The 20,555-nt window shown below is 44.2% G+C and overlaps 2 protein-coding genes across 4 annotated transcripts in view; both read left to right on the top strand.

Annotated features, from left to right (window-relative positions):
* Positions 1-15,737, top strand: part of PRELID3B (PRELI domain containing 3B) — a 126,362-nt gene extending 110,625 nt beyond the window's left edge. For 2 of the 3 annotated variants that reach the window (XM_058036039.1, XM_058036038.1), the window contains 7 exons: positions 3,128-3,309; positions 7,400-7,605; positions 11,206-11,374; positions 11,723-11,812; positions 12,180-12,250; positions 12,980-13,082; positions 13,726-15,737. In XM_058036039.1, coding sequence (XP_057892022.1) covers positions 11,225-11,374; positions 11,723-11,812; positions 12,180-12,250; positions 12,980-13,082; positions 13,726-13,845 — 534 coding nt within the window. In that variant the 5' untranslated portion in view covers positions 3,128-3,309; positions 7,400-7,605; positions 11,206-11,224 and the 3' untranslated portion in view covers positions 13,846-15,737. Of the gene's footprint in view, positions 1-3,127; positions 3,310-7,399; positions 7,606-10,532; positions 10,624-11,205; positions 11,375-11,722; positions 11,813-12,179; positions 12,251-12,979; positions 13,083-13,725 lie in introns of those variants that run through there. The other variant, XM_058036037.1, reaches the window with a different exon arrangement.
* A 1,521-nt stretch (positions 15,738-17,258) lies between these two features.
* Positions 17,259-19,698, top strand: LOC131090880 (uncharacterized protein DDB_G0271670-like). Its single transcript, XM_058036530.1, has 2 exons — positions 17,259-17,284; positions 18,849-19,698. Exons 1-2 carry the CDS (start codon positions 17,259-17,261, stop codon positions 19,696-19,698), a joined length of 876 nt encoding a protein of 291 aa, XP_057892513.1.
* The last annotated feature ends 857 nt before the right edge of the window (positions 19,699-20,555 follow it).

Below are 20,555 nucleotides of genomic sequence, written 5' to 3'. Positions count from 1 at the left end.
GATTTCTGTGCATCCTGGAGGCTCAGACATTCTATTACCATGGAAACAGTATCCTGTGTCTCTGAGGACCTGCTGTAGCTGTGTGCTGCTATGGAAACAGTCCTCTGAACAGCTCAACTCATGTCTGTACTTCAGTGATTGTGTTTGTAAAGATCCATTGCTAAATTATCCTTGCAGGATTCATTTTCATAAAACTAAGTCCCTGTAGTACATGGCAATTTAATAAAATCCTCAAGGCTTCTCTACATTATAAATACAGCAATGGAAAAAAATATACATTAGAATTACCTTGCCCTTTCAATAATTACCAACCTCTCCCAATCCCTGCCATCAGCAAAGGTTTGGGGGAAAGATGGGTCTGTCCTCCCCAACAATCATTCACAAAACTACTTCAGAAAAGCAAATTTTGGTGCCATGTTCTGTGCAAGGGCTCCTTCACACACCCATCCTATGTGCCAGCATGGAAATGAAATTCAGAAGAAGGTACAGGCAGAAAATGTGGCTCACATGACTGAACTGGGAATTCTCAGTTTTAATTCCAGGTGAACTGTTCTTTGTCTCAGGAAGGCCATCCAAGGCAGATTTCAGAAAAGAGAACATGTGAGTTGGAAGCTCAACTCCCACTAATTTTTTCCTGGGAATTGAGTCCTTAGCTGATCCTAGAAAATCTCCTCAACATTTTCATATTTGTAACATCTGAGATACTACTACTTCCATATTTCACTAGAGTTCTGTGGGCATGAGTATTTTATATTTTCTTCAATAAAGCCATCAAAGAATCAGGAACACTAAAACAAAACAACTAAAAGGTGCTGTTCAGGTTAATAGCCAGCTGTAAAGAGCTTCCTGCCCAATTACATTGATTTTTCCATGTAGTTACTGCAACTTAAGACTTTAAATTCACACTTTTATCTTTATCTTTCTTTTTTTTTTATTTAATAAAAATCATCTTCACCAAGAAGGTCCTTTCCAACCCAAACCATCCTAAGAAGATTATATCCTATCTCTTTATTCCTACACCAAATGCTGGTTATTATGGCTTGTAAAGAGAACATTTCCTAACACTGAATATCCGAATATCTCTGATTACAATTTAGAATGTATAAAGAAATCCCCCAAACATAATGAATTTGTGAGTATAATTCAAATACCTCCAGTGAACTTCAGGGAAGCAGGAAAACAAAAGCTACTCAGAAATGTGAGAGTTTTGAAACCCAGCTCTTTTCCCCTCTTGAGAGGGATACCTCAGCAATATCATCATCATAATCAATTTTTTTTCCTTTAAAATCTTTACAGCCTCTTTTATCAGCAAGGATTAAGATTTGTGACACTCTGAAACACACATTTACAAAGGGAACAAACATTGAGTTTGGAATAAGCAAATTAAATAAGTTTTAGTTGTTGCTGACACTGGATTGTCTCCAAGTTTTGTGATTAATGAAGCTTTGTGGAGGATTTTTATTAATATAATAATTTTCCTTAGAAGTCTCCTTGCCTGCTGCCCCCTCACTGATGGACCTGGCAGCAGCAGCCCCTGTGTGAGTCCTGCTCAGGAGTGCCCATGCTCACACAGGATTTGTTTCTCCTGTTCCTGTGCCACTGATCCCACTGCACATTTGGGAGCTCCTGGCTTTGAAGACACACAGAATGCACATCTTGATTGAAAAGAAGAGCTGTGCTCTTCATCTTGCCTTTTAAACACCTTTATTTTTAATAATTACTGCTTTACAGTATTTTGTGTATTTCAGAGAGCTCCTGGACACTCAGAATTTTTCATCACTAGAAAGTGTATATAAAAATTCCTTTTATTTTTGAGCATGGAAACCAAAAGTTGACATTAAGAAGCTTAAACTCCATTTTTGCCATCTTATTAATCATGAATCTGCTGGGTATCCTATTGAATCAGTGGACTAGAACTGATACATATGCAGGAACTTGGAAGTGGTTCCTAAGTTACTCCATTTAGAGAAAAAAATAAATTGAGGCAGCTAGGCAGAAAGTGCTTTAATGTACACTATGTAAGACCTAGATATGAAAAACTGCATTTAAAATGGTTTTGTGAGAAGAGTAGTCAATGCTAAAACTACTTATTCCTTTAAAAAATATTTTTAACTTCAGTTTGTAGCTGTCTGTTGACATTTTGGACTCTGTACTCATGTAACAGAGAACATATATCCATCCTCAGGAGATGGATTAATCCAAGCTGACTTAATCATACTGGGATAAATCTGATGATTTCTCAGTGCATGGAATTTAACTTTTTTTATTTATACACGTGGCTTATTCCTTTTATTATTGCTGAAACACTGAGTTGCAGACAGTTTCATTTCAGCAGCACATTAAGTCTAGGCAGTACAATGGTGAAAAAGCAGATTTCTCCCAAAGGGCTCTCTAATTAATCATCACTAATGAAGCTCTGCTAATTAACAATAATGGGGGTGGTGGAAGGCCTAGAAGAGTCTGAGTCCAGGCTGTGAGGATTTTGCTTCCAGTCCTTCCCAAGTGCAACCCACCCAGGGCTGCTCTGCAAATGGATTTTTAACAGCTCATATGTTCTTGTAATATTAACTCAATTCTTCGACCCTCCTCAAGTTGTTGCACATGTTTGACTCCAATCTGCTTGGTCTGTGTGTAGCTGCTTTGTGCAGGCCTGTTAAATGTGTTTGGCTTTGGATCAGGACAGAATGGAGTTCTCTTGCAGGATTTCCAAGATTATAAGTATTCCCACATATTCCTCTCACTTTTCTTTAAGTATTGTAATATTTCACAGCTAAGTACATAAAAAAGCCCCCATGGCCTGGGGTGTCAGTCAGTGGCTACAGGAAATGCAGATTCAGGCATTTTATCAAGCTGGACTCTGACAGTTTTGATCATACCATCTCATGGCCTTTGATTTTGATTTTTCCTAAATGGAATCTATGACTTTTACATTAGTGGGGATTTTATGGAGTCAGCTTACTTTACAGTTTAAAAAGTTATTAGAGCATACCATGAAAGAAAATACTTTTGTCCCAACTGTGCATGAAGAGTATTCTGTTACTTTGTTTGCATAGAAGATCTTTGCATTATGTTTCCATTTTAAACTCTCCTATTTGATTAATATTTTTTATTTCTTTTTCTTTTATAGTTTATCCCTTAGGTTGGATGAAATGAACTCATGAGAAGCCCTCAGAAGGCTGTTTAGAAGAGAGAAGGAGAGAACTATTTTTAGTGGAGCTACAAACAGGAAACCACCAGTGGCCAGATAAGATATTAAAAATTTAAAACTGTCGAGGCACCTCATCCCCAGAAGGACACGGATCATTTCAGGTGCAGTTTTTGACTTCCATGCTTGCTGTTTCCCTGTGACTTGTCAGTCCTGTCCATACATTTCTTCCCAGTTTGGGGCTGGGAATTCCCACTGTCAGGCCCAGATGAGAGGCTGGGACTGAGCCTTAAGTTGCTGTTCCTGTTAAAGATCTGAGGAGAGAGGAGGTTTTGTGTTCTCAGTTGCTGAGACTGCAAGGCAGTAACAAACACAATCCCAGCACTAAGGACAGCAGAAATACTCTGAAATCCAGGATCCACCTGTTCTCTGGCCCACAAAACTTACAAGAAAAACAATTTAATGGCTTGCCTTCGCCAGAGCTGTGTGGTCACCTCAGGCACATGAAAGCCTACATGCTCCAAGGCTGTTTGGTTTATTATTGATTTGATCATTGTCTTGGTGACAGTTAGGCATTGCCTTGGTGACAGTGAGGATGTCAGCACTGATGACTAAGTGGCCACTTCCATGTGGTACTTTGTGTATGACAGAGTCACAACTTTTATTTTCAGGTTGTGGTTTCTTGAAACCATGTCCAAAGATAGCTGATGGAGCACAAGATTTCTGAAACAAAGAGTTTGACAGAAATTTTGGACAAGGGAACAAGGTCTGAAGACCATGAATTACATTTGTGATTTAATACAGAATTCTGACCATGACCTGTCCTCGTTGCACCCAACAAATATTTGAGAGCACAGTGTTTTTATAGAACTGTTGTCATCTTTTGAATTACACAAGAATGACTAGGAGAGAAACATGATTATCTCCAAACACCACAAAATCATCAGCATTTTCAAAGTCCTTTAGAATTTGTGGTTTTGTCTTTAATTGTGCTGTTACTGTGCTTGCTCATGAGTTGTGGGAGATAACATGTGATTATCATCTGCCTACTTGATCACATGCACATTTGTGATGCTTGCAAGAGCAAACATTATTGGCTGGGATCTGTCACACTCTCAGTTCCAGAGACTGTTTCCCAGACAACAGCACAGTCCCCTTGATCCATGAGCTGTGCACCACTGTGGACCTGTGCTCAGTCTAACACCTGGTGGCAGCTGCTGCTCCCACTCCTGACACAGACAAGATGTTTGTAGAGCCATAATCCAACTGCCTGAACTCTGCAAATCAAGGTAACTGCACAACCTAAATTAAAAAGTCAAAATGAGTCAAACAGCACCTACCTTGTTACAAATTCTGAGTCAGTTTTTAAATTGAAACCAGATCATTCCTTGCCAAAAGCCATTTAAGGGCCATGTACTTGTTTCAGCCCTCTGCTGCCACACATAAAGGCAAGCACAGCTGTGCAAGGTGGTAAATCATTTCTCTGCAGTAATTGGAGAGTGTTAAAACAAAGGAGCCCAGAGGGCAGGTGGAAGAGTGAGTGTCAGAAGCAGCTCAGGCCAGCTGGGTGGGATCCTGTGTGCAGGGCGTTTGCATTTTGGATGTTGTCAGGTGGGGGAGGAAGCTGATAAGAAAAATAATTATTTGCATTCAAATTATATAAACAGTGCCAGAGCCTGGTTAGTGTAGGCAGTGTTAGACAGAGTGTTTCCCAACTGCAGGAGATGTATCACATGCTGGGTAAGGAAGGTATATGAGGCAACAGCACTCTGAAGGTGTGCAGCTCTAAACCTCTTGGTACATTTTATGGCAGAAAAAAAAAGGATCTGAAAATCAAATGGCTGTCCCAGATCACTCAATTAAAAATGCACATTTTTAATATGACCTAACTTAAACTTTGTGTTCTGAGGCAAAGATAATGTCTGGGTTTGAATTTATTAGGGAAAGGGGGCAGGATACTGGTGGGATTTGGGCAGGGTTCTTCACGGTGTGCAGGGGATGGGGGAGATGTTAAATGGCAGGTAACAAAATCTCTGTCTCCCCTTTATGTTCTTAGCTCCAATCAGCTAAAACTGAGTGGCTGTACCAGCATCACCAATCAGCAGTTCAGATCCCAAGCTGTCCTTCCACATCAGGCCACAGGTTTCTGAAGATCTTATAATTAATTCTTTTGTTTGCACTTGTTGAGAACAACTTCAAATGTGAGTGGAGTATTAAATGGATTTTGCCTGTTGATCCTGTGATGCTCAGTCTGAATACCCTGTAGGTTTGCAGAGGGGCTCTCTGGAGGGTTCCATTCCCTCTGTGGGCACCATGGGAGATCCACAGGAGGATCTTTGGGAGATTTACCACCTTCTATAGCACTCTTTCATATCCCTTCTGACTGCAACTCTGCTTTCAGAGCTCCTCCAAGAAAAAACAAATCCATGGTCAAGATGAAGAGACCATTCTCTCTCCAACAAAAGACTTCCTAAAGTTTTTAAAACATATCCCTCCCTCACTTTCTCAAGAAGTTGAGAGCTTTTTCAACTGCATTCTTGAATCATGTCCTTGGCTTTTCCATTAAGTACCAAAGGCTCTTATCTGACACTGAGTGCACAGGTTCACAACAGGACATTTGCACCCTGAATTGTTCTCAGGTTACCTGAGAGCAGCTTGATTGAAATCACATCCCAGAGAGTTGTGCAGTGTAATTGTAGCTGTGGTGACCAATATCTGCCAAGGGGAGAAAAGCTGCTAAATCACAGATGAGGACTTGTGCAAACTGAACTCTAAAAGCCTGTTCTCACAGGGACACACAGGGAGTGGAATACACACACAACACATGTGATCCAGCCCCCTCTCGTGGTTTTTCCACACAGAAGGCAAGAATTGACTCCAACTGATTTCTTAGTAATGATATGAACACCTGCATCTCTTCTCTGAAAGCTGATGGGGTTACTGGCATTTCTCTTCTTCTTAGGGAGTGACAGGTATTAGTCTGAAGATAGAAAATTATAATCTGTAAAAATTTTATTTGTATTTCCTAGGCAACTTGATGGCTATTTCTGGTAGAATATGAAGGAGTAAGGGAAGGGGATTTGTTGGCTATTTCTATGAGCTGTTTTTTCTTCACACTGAGGGGGACAGCAAATACTACAGGATAGAAAACAAAATTCTTCTGGTCAACTGCTAAAGTGCAGAAACAAACACAGGCATTTGGTGTCTTGCACTGCTCTGTGTTTTAATTGAATTAAACAGAATTGCATGATACAAACAAGTCAGTGCTTGTCAGCAGGTGGAGACCAAATGCACTGAACTGAGAGAACTGCTGCAGGTCTGGCTAAAGCCAAGCTGGTTCCAGAGGGTGTTTTGGGGTGCACAGCACTGGCCAAATCAGCCCTGATCAGTTGTTCTTGCTCTGCAGCACCAGCAGGGCCTTCCTGTCATTTCTCCACGTCATTTATGGCCCACTGTGCAAACAGAAATTTTGGTGCCTTGTTCCTCACATGGCTCATCCTGGCCACGTGAAGAGCTGTCCCAGAGCAACAGCAGCAGCCCAGGACAGAAATAACTGTCCTCAAGTGGCACCAGGGCCAGCTCCCCAGTGCTGCTCCCCTGCCCGAGGCTGGGAGGTTCATGGAGCTCAGGGCTCCCCAGTGCTCTTTGCTGCATTCTGCTCCTTCCCCTCTGCCCTGGGCCAGAGGGCTCCAGGCCTCAGTATGAGGAACTTGGGACAACATCTGCTCTGAAGGAAGGTGAAGGGCTCTGGGGTGGGAGGGCAGATTGCTGCAGCAGTGAGAGCACTGTCAGGACTCAGCATCAGCAGTGAAACTGTTAATGCCTTGCAGAGGAGGTAAAACTGGTAAAGAATGCTGGTTACTTAAATAAAAACACATTTTCAGTATTGAAAGGGAAATATTTTTATTCCATTAATGTTTCTCTGAAGAGACAGAGATGCACCAAAGCATGTTAATCCCTGCTACAGTGTGAGCTCTGTTCTCACCTAATAAATGTCTCATCATGGAAACTCATTTGTGTCTAACACCACTTTTCCAGAATGTTCTGTAGTGGTGGCATTTCCTCATTGGTGTCTTCTTTAGATATTAATCAGAAATCTGGAAGGATCAAAATTACTTGAACAAAATTCCTATTAAATTATGGGCAAAAATGGAGGAGTTGGTACCACCCTGAGGTGTTGCTGTGCTTTCTTTCTGTCAATAAAAGTATTTTTTATTAAAAGCACCATTTGATTGATGTGACCTTGTCATGCAGGGATGCACTATGACTTGCCAGGAATTAATGAGCCAATTCTGGAAGCACTGAAAGGGAGCTGTGGTATCCAACAAAGTTTTCTGTGACAAGTACATTCAGGAAAATACAGCCAAGCACGAGGAGGCTGATCCTAAACTGACAGCTGATGAAAGAGTGTTTGTAGCTGGGCAGCCATGAGGAATTGTACCATGGAAGTCACTGAAGAGGTATGTCTGGAAAAGAAAACATTGACAATTTTCTATCATTACAACTGCCAGATTGACAGAGGGAGTGGGAACTTGTTTTTCCAGCTCAAGAAAAGAGCAAGACTTTTGAATGGTTTTTATTAATATTGCCTGTGAATATCAATATTTCACAGCAATAAAAGTTGGATTTTGAAGTTCCAATAAAAAGGAACTGCTGTGTTACTGCAGCACAGCCATATTTCAGAATATGACGGGGGGAAATACACCACAAAATACAATTTTCTGAAGTGTAAGAAAAAATGAACACCTCAGCTGTCTGTGAGAAGTGCAGAGCTGTGATACCTGAAGCAGGGCAGCGACCAGAGCCCGTGGCAGGGAGCACAGCAGGTGAGCTCAGAGCCTTCCCCTCTCACCCCTCCCTGTACCATCCCTGCAGTGTCACCTCAGCTCTGGTGACCCGTGATCAATGGCACTTCAGGCATTCACTTCCCTCACAAGTGCAGCCTGAGTCACTGCCATTGTCACCAAACCCTTCCCAGGGTGGAATTCAGTGACATTTTGTGCTGCAGAGTGCCCTGGTTGATCTCTGGAGCAGGGCTCTGAACCAGAGTGCTGTTTGCCTTCCAAATAGAAACACAATACCTGGATTTTCACATAATAGTGTAGGCTTGATTGGGTTTGACAATCTGGAGTTGTGGTACCCACTGTGGAGAGCAGGAATGACCTGGATACAATGCTGTAGATAAAGAGACTTTTGGGTTGTGAGTTATTTCCTGATATTTACGCTTTTTGGTCAAAATTAGGAGATTTTTATGAGGCTGCTTAAAGGGAACAAGTCACACCTCCCTTCTGGCAAATGTGGGTCTGGCAATACAAAATCTTCATGCCTCATTCAGCTTGGGACCCCAGAGCACTTTCCCACAGAATTCCCAGAGCAATTTCCAGTATTTCTTAGCCATGCCAAGGGCATTGCTCTGCCAAAATCTGAAACACAGAATCACAAGGCCCATTTCAGGCATCAGTTGCACCTAGCAGCTGTGAGCAAACAGCCCCTGAAAGGCACATGTGGACTAAGGAATCTCATCATGGGTTTCCACAGGTTTTTATGTTCTCTTGTCCACCATCATCATCCTCGGGGATCATTTTGGTACTGCCTGGGACTGGACGAACTCAACTGACAGAATGGTTCATTTTATTTTATTAGTTATTAGACAGATACTGACAACACATAGGGACAAAGCCATTGGATGTTATGGTATTATAATGTATGTAAATAATTCTAATGTTTAGGATGTGCCACTTCTTATTCTGCAGTTACAAATGCGCATTTCATTTTCCTTAAGTCTGGCTGTTTTATTTATAATTGTGTTATTTCTCTTACAGGGCAGGTTTATAAGTAGTTCCACACTTGATATCACTCAGATATAGAAAGCTACTTTAACAAATCTCCTGTTAAAATAGCCTGAAGTTTACATGAGCAAGAACTGCTGAAATCTAGCTCCTAATCTGCACCATATGTTGGCATGACTCCTTCTTGGAGATGACATTTTGCTTTGCTTCCAGTAGATAACTTTTCTTTTAAAGGAAAAAAAACCTGATGAGAGGCTACAGGCAGCCTGATGGATAAGGGGTGGGTATCTGCTGCAGTGTCCCTGCCTGTTCCAGGGTCACTGCCTTCCACAACTGTGTCACACTGATACCTCTCAAAATGCTTTGCACTTTTAACATCCTTTGCAAAAATCACTCGGTGGGCACTCATGCTACAATGGATTTAGAGCTGCCTCATAATCTCCCAGCAGTAACCCTGTCCACTCTGGCAGGTCAGCAGAGTTAGCCACGTTCAGGAATAATAAGGTGAAGGAGTCAGGGAATATAGGATCAAGATAGGTATGCCCAGAAAAAATGTATTAGCTTAACAGCTCTCAATTAAATATTTGCTACTGGCTGAACTTCGCATATCTCATTGAACAGCAGCCTCTCTGTAGCAGAGCTGCCGGTTCATGTCGGGATGCACAGACGGGATATTTACTGCGGGTGAGCGCTCCCAGCCTGGCCGGCGTTCCTGGCACGGCCGGCGGTGTCAGCTCCGTGTGATCCGATCTGTTTCGGGGACGTTTCCCCTGTGCTTTTCCACTGAGGCTATTTCTGTGCGGTGAGGGAAGCACAGAGGTCACTGGGTCTCTGTTTGTCACCAACCCCGCTCGCTCCGAGCCACGGCACCCCGGCCCTGTGGGGGTTTCAGAAGGAAGCGCTCGGTGGCGCCGAGCATGGCCCGTGGCCGTGTTTGGGGCAGTGCCGAGCACGGCCGGTGCCTGTGGGTGCCTCTGGGGCCGCGCCCGCCGCTTTCCGAGCGCCGCCAGGGCCGCCGCTCCCTGCCCACGACCGGAGGCGCTCGGGGGCAGCCCCAGCGCTGCGGGTTACGAAACCCTTACGAAACCTCTTACAAAACCGCCGGGCCGGGCCGGGCCGGGCCGCCGTTCGCGTGACGTCACACCCGCCTGCGCGCCCCCTGCCGGCACATCGCGGTAACGGCCGTGTTGTGACGTCATCGGCCACCTGCGGCAGTGCTGACGTCATCGGCCACACCCAGCCCGGGCCCCGCCGCCCCTCGCTGCCTTGCCCTGGCGCGGTGGGGCCGGGCTGGGCCGTACGAGCCCGGCCTGAGCGCAGCGCGGCTCACAGACCGCACCCGCCCGTGTTTGCGCGAAGGGCGGCGGAGCCGGCGGTGCCACCCCCGGGCGCGCCCTTCACGCCCAGCCCAGGCCGGACCGGGCCGGGGGTCACGGGCGGCGCCCGGGGCCGCCCCAACCTCACCCCGAATGTCCCCGGCCGGGCACGGCCCCGGTCACGCGGTACACGCCCCGTGACGTCAGCGCGGCGCCGCGCGGCGATTGGCGGGCGCTGTCCGCGCAGGCGCGCGCCGCCGGCGGCAGAGCCGGGCCCGCGGAGCCGAGCGGCGGCAGCGGCGGCTCCGGAGCGCGGCCGGGCCGGGAGCGGCCCCGCAGCCATGAAGATCTGGACCTCGGAGCACGTGTTCGAGTAGGTGCCTGCGGGGCGGGGGAGGCGGCCGGGCCCGCCCCGAGAGCGGCGGGACTCGTCCGGCGGGCCGGGGGCTGCGGGGACTGCACCGGGCCAGGGCTGCGGCCTCTCGGCTCCCCTGACCTTCCCCCGGGCTGGGAGACGCTCCCGGGGCCGGTGCTCGGGCTGCGGAAGCTCGGCAGGGGCTGAACCTTGCGGGGCCAGCGCGCTGCCCGCTCCGAGCGGTGCCCTTGTGCTGCCCCCGGCTCCCGAGCCCCGTGAGGGCCTGCTCGCTCTGGGGCTCAGCTGCTCCGGACTCCTGCGTTAGAAATGATCTGAGGGAGAACTCGTTTGAGGGACGTAGGAACTTTAATGGATCACTCCAGTATTATGAAAATCGGGATAAAGGGCAGTCTTTTGGCATTGTGTCACGGGGGGAAAATCTTTTCCAGTTATAACAGAACCAGCACACCCAGTTAATCAGGTATGTTGTGTTTTCATGAGCACTGCCCACTCAACGAAATAGAGGTTTTTCTTCAGGGAAGGACACAATCCTATTGCAAACCGAGTGTGCAACTCTGTGTCCTGCTTGTGTTTGTGCAGTCACCCCTGGGAAACTGTGATGACAGCCGCCATGAGGAAATACCCCAACCCCATGAACCCCAGCGTGGTGGGAGTGGATGTCCTGGCCAGGCACGTGGATCCCAGCGGGAAGCTGCACAGCCACCGGCTCCTGAGCACCGAGTGGGGAATCCCGGCCATTGTGAAATCGGTGGGTGTTGTGTCACAGGCCACAAAGGGACACCGCAGGGAGGGGAGGCTCCTGAGCCAGCTGCTGTCATAGATGTGTATCGTTTCACAACTGTAATGGTTTAAAAGTTTATTGGCTTAAGCATTTATGTACGGGGAAAGCTTAACAGCACCCTGACAGCCAAATCTGTACCTCAGGCTGCTTCCATCTGGAAAATGAGATCTACCTCAGCTGAATAGCTTTGTTTTAAGCTAAACCCTACCTGTGTTCTCTTGGTGTCTGTTCAATGCAGTAACCACTGCGTTTAAAGGCATGAAGAATTGCAGTGGGTTGGTGGAATTGATGCCATCTCTGTTTGCCTGTCCCCAGCTCATTGGCACCTGCAGGACAAGGACATATGTGCAAGAGCATTCTGTTGTTGACCCTGTGAAAAAAACAATGGAGCTTAAATCCTGTAATGTAAGTAGTTGTGTTTATGCCTCTCAAATGGAACACACCTTGTACTTATGAAAAGGAAAATTATCTTGAAAATAACTTGAAAATTGCATTGGAGCAGTACAAGTTAAAGGTTTAAGTAACGTGGTTAGAGTTGATCAGTTGTGGTTTCCAGGAAGGAGCTGCTTGGCTTTTGGATCTTGTCACTGCTGATGCTGTGAACACACTGATGAGCAGGAGGAGTCTTGGGGGAGGGGGTGGTGTTAAGAAAAAATGTTTTAAAGCCTCTTGGTGTAGGTACAGTGTGACTGTTTTGTAATCACGTGACATTTTGCTCTCTGTAGTATTCTGTTATTTGTATTAAAGGGTAATCCTGTCCTGTGTTCTACAGATTTCATTCACAAACCTCGTGTCAGTAGATGAGAGGCTTGTCTATAAACCACACCCTCAGGAACCACACAAGTGAGTACCCCCTGCTCTGAGATTGACTGGATTTTGCTTTGAACATGTCCCTGGTTTCCCTTGATCAGAAGATGAGGGTTACATGGCTTTTATTTACAGTAAATTGTCTAAACCAGGATTAAATGGACTGTCACTTCCTGCAGTGACATTGGTTCTGCAGAGCCCTGGGAGACTTTGGGTCATTCTGTGCTGGAGTCCAGTCCAGTTCAGGGTGTGAATTTGTGTACATCTGCAGTTTTCAGCTCCTTGTTCCACATTTATGTGCCTTTAGCCTCTGATTTTAGAGGTTTGTGTTTTGGTGCTTGCTTGGTGTTTTAACTCAGAGCTTAGTGAGTCTGTCCTGCTGTAAGTGGTGACAGTTCTGAAAGATGGTTCTAGGGATTCTAACATTGGAGATTTTCTGTCACAACAGTCAGAAATATTCAATCCCTATTGTTGAAGGGGATGTTTTAATACTTTTCCAGTATTCAGTAACTCCTCTTAACATCCTGCTGCTAAAGATGGGAATGGCTGAGAGCCCCAAAGGGAGGCTTGGACTTGCCAGGCACCCTTGGGATTTATTTGAGAGCTAGAAGCATAAAGCAGTTACACAGTGTGGCAGTGGGTTGTGTTCAGGGGGCAGGAAGTTCTGTGTTACAGAGCAAAGCTGATGAGGAATGTTCTTGTGGGGGAGGAGGGGGTTTCTCTTTTAAACTACTCAGAGTAATTCAGTTTCCTGCTCTGTTCCAGAACCATTCTGACACAAGAAGCAATAATATCTGTAAAAGGTGTCAGTCTCAGCAGTTACCTAGAAGGGCTAATGGCAAACACAATTTCTTCCAATGCTAAAAAGGTAAGTATGGCCTTTGTGTGAAATGTGTGATCACTGGCTAAATGTCAGAGGGAATAAAGATCTCTGCTTTACCTTTTGGCTTTGTCAGCAGTCTTAGAAAGGAGCCCCATAGTTCTGCTGCCTTTACTGCAGAGAATGAATGCTCAGCATGCTGAACTTACTCTTGTTTTCCTCTTGTGAATGGAGATCAGATAAATTATTATTGGCAAAGCTCTCTGAATCTTCACTGGAGAAAACATCTTCAAGCAGTGTGACACTGTCATTCTTGTGCTGCCCTCTTGATGCCATCTGTTCATTTTTGCTGTCAGAAAGGAATGTATGAATACAGACTGAAATAGTCATGTGGGAGCAGTGGAGCTGTGTTTTAGCTATCCAAGGATACCTTGAGTTCAGCCTCAAGAATGATAAAGCAGTCTGGATAAAAAGTATTTTATGGATCATAATGTGAGAACTGCTGATATAAGGAATTGTTTTCATGAATTCCAAGGCAGAACATGTTCAGCAGTAGTGCAGTTATTGAAATAACATCAGAGGCATGAACTTCTGTTCCTTCCTTTTTCAACTACTGTGACTTCAGTAAGAATTTAACTGATTGACTTATTCACTGAGATTTGCACTCTAATAAACTTTCCTTTAACTGTAGGGCCGTGAAGCATTGGAATGGGTCATTAAAAGACTGAATGCTGAAATTGAAGAGTTGGCAGCTTCAGCACGAGGAACCATGAGGAATTCCATGGCAGCAGCAGCATTTGTAGAGAAATGATGATAGTTCTTAGACCTGTGTCACTAATGAGGCTGAACGACCTGCAGCCTCTCTCCAGGCCTAGATACATGTATCCTTTGTTATTTAAAGGATGTGTGTATGAGGCATGTTATAAATTTAATTTGGAGAATTTTTCCCAAGGCTGAGACTCAAAGGCTATTTAATATATTGGGTCAGCTGGACCGATGAAGAAATGAATTTAAGTGTAGTTCCTGTATTTACATGAACACTAACTTATAATGTTTGCAGATGTGAAATAGCCTCATTTAGTGCTGAGGCTGCATATGGTGGAGGACACTGGCATGTTAGGCTAACTTTTATTTTTTTGTGTGACTTATGGACTACCTCTTTTGGGACCAAGCCCAAAATTAAGCAGAATGGTTGTTCCAGCATTGTTCTTTTTGTTGATTTTTGACAGTTGTGTGATACAACTTGGTTTAACAGAAAGCTTATTACTTGATGCTTGAAATATAAAAGAATGTACAAAATATTTTTTGATAACCTTTTTAACTTGACTGATTAAACTAACATGGTACTCAAATTGTTTTTCAGGCACTATAGGTAAAACATCAAAGTGTCTCTTACCTACCTATCAAGACCTAAATCCTGCTCCTAAATGCAACTTCAGTGAGCTGGGCATGCAGTACCTTAAAGTCAAATTTTATCTTAAACTTCTGCAATAAATGTCTCCCTTTCTAAAAGCCCATTACATAAAGGTACGATAAGCACAGAGCCTTAAAATCTTGTAAGCTGCTACAGTAGTGGGTGTTCACTTCAAAGAACCAATTAAAGACTAAAAAACCTTTGTGAAAGTGGCTGAGGAGATACCTAAACAAAAAAGGAAATAGTATTTAGCAATATACTTGTTAAGTTGATCAGAAATAACCTGTCCCATCCAGTGGCTGTTGTGTTCTGCTTCACTTAACCTGAGTTCTGAGTTCCAGTTCCCTTCACCCTTTGAGCTGATTTGCTCCCAGTCCAAGGCCCTGTGTTCCCAGGGTGTTTCCTGGTACTCCCTGCAGGTTCCTGGCACTGTCACAGTCACTCCCTAGGAAGGGAAAGGTCAGCCCTTGGCACGTGCCAGGCTGTGCCATGCGGGCACCTCACGGGACTCTGAGCCCCTTCAGGGGAGCAGGAAAAGGCAAAGGCACAGCCCAGGGGGAGCTGATGTGGTATTTTGGTGCCCAAGGCTCTTCCTGGAATTTTGTTTCGAAGCTTACAAGTGATTTCAAGGCTCTCTCAGCCTTTCTGAGCTGTAATGTCACCCTGCCCAGCATATTTGATTTTGCATGCCATTTCTGTTAGATCAAATTGCCTATTAAGTACTGTCTGCTTACAGAGCTTCTTTTAACAAACAAGAACACTTCCATAAGGTTTGTGCTGGGGGAAGAAAACAGGAATATAGATATATAACTTTTAAAAATTAACTATTCTAAACAATATTTTTCTAAACAGAAATGGCTTGAGACTACTAATTTAAGTCATTGAGGTTTGCCATACTTTTACAGGAGATTATTACAACTGAAATAACATTTCAATTTTAAAAGTGTATGTGAAACTTCTGCAAAACTGTACCATCATTTCTGGTGAAAATGCTTAGCTTGAAATTCATTTTATATGTTTGCTCAGCCATTAGCATCGTTTGATATCCTAAAGTCAGTTTTTTCATTTCCAAATTTTTCTGCACTAGGGACTGCATAGTAGAACTCACAGTTTGGCCTTGCACTGAAAAAAACCTTACTGGTTAATTTCTACAGGCATTCAACAACTTCTTAAAAGATAATAAATTTCTTTCTTCTATTTTATTTATATGCCTGCATTCTCATTCTGTCAGAGTATGGCTTTCTGTATGTGGCCCTTTTTAAATAAAATTCTGTTTCAATTCTGGCTAATTCCTGAAACTTTCTGGTCTATTTGTGTTTTAGAACTGTGAGGTGAGTAATCTAAAATAAGGAGGCTGAAGGTGAAGAAATCCCTGGAGTGAGTGGCTTTTTTTGAAATGCATACCCTAAAATGCACATTCACAGCTGCTGTGGTCGTTTTTGCTTCTCAATAACTCAGCTTTTCTGCAAATGTGGCTTTAACTAGCAAGCAGATTTCACAGTTTGCTGTGGAGCATCCCTCCTGTGGAGAGATTTCCACGGGCTGAGCTGTGTTCAGCTTTGCTGCAGCCAGTGTGGGTTGCTGTGGGTGGGTGCAGCACCACGGGGAGAGGGCAGGGCAGGGAGGAAATGGGGAGGAGAAAGCAGCTACAGCTGGAGAGCAGAACTGAAGGGCCAGGAGGAAAGAATTTTGAAAAAAGGGGGAAGGGATAGGAAGTGTTAGGACAGAGGTGGAGGGGTGTGATGTGAACAGATCAGTGCTGAGGGCTCTGATGGATCCCTGCCCACCAATGGGCACCGGCCCCTGCTCAGCCACAGCTCTGAACCACAAGTGCCAGCCAGGGTTTGCTTCAAAAATAAACCAGAAAAATTGTAACCACCATGTCCTACAACATTGCTGATCTGTCTCCTGTGGTCTGTACTTGCATTAATATTTCCAATAAATGTCAAATATAGTAAACATGAGCACCCACTGTGTGATAACTGCAGCATTTCCAATCTCCTGGCCCTGACAGAGCATTGGGTCAAAGGGAAGGTCAGCAACCTGCTGAGGTTCATTTTAATGGAAGAACTGAAAAGAACTAAAGAGCTTGTGTGGAAGCAGTGAGTCATTTTAGAATCCTTCCATTTCTTAAGGTGGAGGTTGTTCTTTCATTTGCCACAGGATCTGTTAATTTCTATCTTAAATAACTCCATAGCTTTGCTTTACAGGTTGCTGTAGAAGTGAATTATTCTAAAGGTAAGGCTACATGTTACAACCAAGCTGAACTAATGGCTTACCTTAGGAGGACCATGGGCACCAGCTGTGGACAAAATATCTTACACCATGATGCTGTTTTGTTATAACCACATTTAAAAAGTAACACAAGTCATTAACCACATGAAAACAGGAAGTAATACACAAAATTTTTTAAACTTGAGTGTACCTGAATTCTGCTCTGCAGATCCTGGGTCCTCCTCAGGCCATTTATGCCAGATTTTGTAGAATGAACAGCTGAGACTTGGATCACAATGCAAAATTATTTTTACTTTGAATCCTGGTGTCCAGAAGTTGAAAATTAACATCTTCATCAAGTAACCTTCAAAATCCTGTCCTGTCATAGAAACCAGCACAGAACTGAATCTCCCTCTCAAGATTAGAGCTGATTCCAGTCAGGTGTTTGCTGGCACAGTGTGCAGGGCTGTGCTCAGACAGGAGATTTAGCAGGGGATGACTTTATTGTCATCAGCATGGCATCATTGCCAGGGGCTGTGCAGCAGATTAGGGTCAGCAGCAGAGAGAGCAGCAGAGCTTTACCAGCACAGCCCAGAATGGCTTACCCAGGCAGAGAAAGGAGGTAAATCCACAGCTACACAAGGTAGGAAATGTTGTTACTGACCTCTACGTTTTGTACAAAGGTGACCATAATTCCATGTTTCTTGACAGTGTTATTTCATAGGAAAAAGTGCAATAACTTCATTATTTTAAATTCAGACAGAAAGAACTCAGTGAAGAGATGATGGAATTTATAGACTGTTGGACACTGGTTTTTTATTGTATTGTAATTTGCCTTTGTTTTTTAATATTTTTTCTCCCCTGTAAAACACACTTGAGAAAACTCTGAGATTAAAGGTAGTCACAAAATTATATTGTTTTTAGATAGCAAGGGATTTTTAAGGGCTTAATTACTTTTATCTTTTATTAAGAATACAGGGCAACAAGCAAACTTGTTATTTCATTATAAGTTATGCATGTTTGGAAAAAGTCATTTGTTTTGCCTTTTGATCTATAAACATTGTACTCTTGAAAGAATTGCAGCCATGTTGCAACAGCTCTTAAATTGCAGAAGCATTATCTATAAGTGTTAAATATATTCAGGAACTTTTGGGGGTCTCATCAATGGTATAGAAGCAGCTCTGTTTTTAGCATGGCAATTTTTGCATTGTGCTAAATCCCCACAATTTAATGTTTGCACAGTGGGGCACCCCTCAAGCTCAGTGGCTGCTCAGCAGACACTGCCTCAGTCGAGAGGTGACCTGGGTGGGAGTTGCACCCGTGGTGATTAAGTTAAATCCATTACACTCTCATCTGGCCGTGGGTTGTGTAAGAGCAGGGGCAAAGCTGGGGTGTGTTCACTGCAGCCTCCTGTACCTTGCACTCCTGGGTCCATAAAATGTGGCTGTGACGAGGGAAGAGCTTTTTGTGCCTCCCTGTCTGGAGAGGCAGCCACGGGTCTGGGTGCTCTGAGCTTTGCAGCACAGTCTGGAGATGAGAGAGGGCAGCTGTGGATCAGCCTCTTGATCTACTCACACTATAATTAGATGCACCTTTTTGAACTGAAATTTAAGCTGTTCTGTTCCCTTTTTAATCATGTCTGCCTTCTATCACAACTTCTCTTTATGATATTTTTATTAAACAATTCAAACTAGCACACGTAAAAAAATTATTGTTACTATACAGGTTTTCTATCCAGAGGTATGAAAGAAAGGTAACAAAATAAGATCTCTTTTTATCTGATAACAGAACTGCTGTTGCTGAAATGTGTATTTCTCAGACACAGAATCAGTTTAGCAAATTGTTAGCTTCCAAAAGCAAATCCTGCACAGGCTACACAGAAAGGTAAATCTGGTTGAACAAGGACAGGCATGTCAGGAGAGAAGATTGTCTGCAGCTGTACATGTGATGCTGTACTGGTCCCCTGGAAAGGCACAATGTTCTCAATAATTCTGTGGGCTCCTGTTACTGGAGCTTTTCTGCACCAAAAGAGAAACTACTGAGCCCAAGCACAGAGTTTGAATCATTATTTTAAAAAAATTGGAGGGTAATGCTGTCTTTTTGTTTTGGTGTGATGATAGAGATATTTTATTTAAAATGTTCCTGATTTAACACCCATCATGTTGGGGATTTATTTGGCTTTTCAGTGTCATCTCTTCAACCTACCTGGACCTACTTGGTCTCACTTTTTTGGCCTCCCTGGACCCCTCCAGTGCCAAGACTTTAGCCTCCTTGGAACTCTTTAAAATCCCCTTTTCAGATTCATTGGATTTATCCAGTCTGAGCTCTTCATCCTCTGTGGAATTCTCCAGTCTCACTTCTTCATCCTCTCTGGACCTTTCAAGTCTCACATCTTCATTCTCCTCAGACTTCTCCAGTACCTCCTCTTCAATCTCCTTAGAGCTCTCCAGTCTCACCTCTTCAGACTCCTGGGAGCGCTCCAGTTTCTCCTCTTCAGTTTCACTGGACCTATCAAGTGTCACTTCATCAGGCTCTCCGGATCAGTCTGGTGACAGCTCCTCAATCTCTTTAGATCTCTCAAGTGTCACCTCTCTATCCACAGATTTCTCCAGCCCTACTTCTTCACTCTCCCTAGACCTCTCCAGTCTCACTTCTTCGTCCTCCACAGATGTTTCCAGTCACAGCTCCTCAGCTTCCCTGGACTTTTCCTGTACAATCCCTCCATCCTCACCAGGTGTGTCTGAGTACAGCTCCTCCACCTCGTCAGAATCTCTAGACCTGACCGATTTGAACTATTTCATGTTTCAGCGCTCCTCTGGATTATCTTCATCAGCTCCTGAGGATGTTCCCAACCTCATCTCTGCCCCTTTCCTGGATGTCTCCAGCCTCACCTTTCAGGATGCTTCTCCCCTCAGTCCCTCAGTTTCTCTGGACATGTCTAACCTGGCGTCCTTAGTTCCCCCAGACCTGTCCACGCTGACATTCCTGGATGTTGCTAATCGCGCTGCAGCGGCGTCTCTGGATCTGTGCATCTGACCTGCCAACCCTCCCCTCCTCTGCACCCCCCTCTGTCCTGCCAGCTTCTCTCCTTTATCTGCCCTCCCCTTTCTTCTCTCGCTGAAAATTCCTACCTGAGGAAAGTTTAGGGCTTTACAAAATGTCTCCTGGCATCTAAACTGGGCATGAAAACAGGTCATGCAAACCTGTAATGGTGCCTTGGAACAGCTGCATAAACATCAACATTTATTCTGGAATTTTTGTAGAGCACAGTTTCTGTCACTGACTGATATCCAGTCATGGCTGGTGCCTCACCCAAAGGTTTGGCTTTTTCAGTTCATGCTGAATTTTTATCTATCAAGACCAACAAATAGTAAATAGAGCTAAATGTGTAAGTAACAGCATCCAGGTTGTGCATCTCCATTATGGATTTGCATCTGAGTTACTTTCACAGAATTGCAGGCAGAGGCATTTCACAGGGAGATACAGAGAGAGAAAATGTGGTGGGAAAAGAAAACTGTGGAGCAAAAAGCAGGTGAGAAATGGGTTAGGGAGAGGAAGCAGAGAAGTTGTGGAGCAGGAATAGAGGGGTACCTAGCTGGGAAAAAATGTCCAACTCTACTGGCATGGTTTTTCTCTGCCAAGCCATCTATGGCGCCTGGGCTGCCCATGAGGCTTAAAATAATCTTAGTGCTAATTATTTTACCTATCAAATCATCAGATGTTCCCATTAAAGAAGCATGTCCCATTTGCATGTTACATCCTCTTTCTCAATATTTGTAAATACTGCAGTTACTTGTCCCTACTGCTTAAGTAGCACAGAGCAGCTTCCCAAAATCTTTGGTGCTGTCTTGTATATTTTTGCTATCATTGTTATGACTGGGGCTTTGAAGTCA

Source organism: Melospiza georgiana, chromosome 17, assembly GCF_028018845.1.
Source record: "Melospiza georgiana isolate bMelGeo1 chromosome 17, bMelGeo1.pri, whole genome shotgun sequence".
NCBI classification, from domain to species: domain Eukaryota; kingdom Metazoa; phylum Chordata; class Aves; order Passeriformes; family Passerellidae; genus Melospiza; species Melospiza georgiana.
This window is presented reverse-complemented; position numbering and strand designations above follow the sequence as displayed.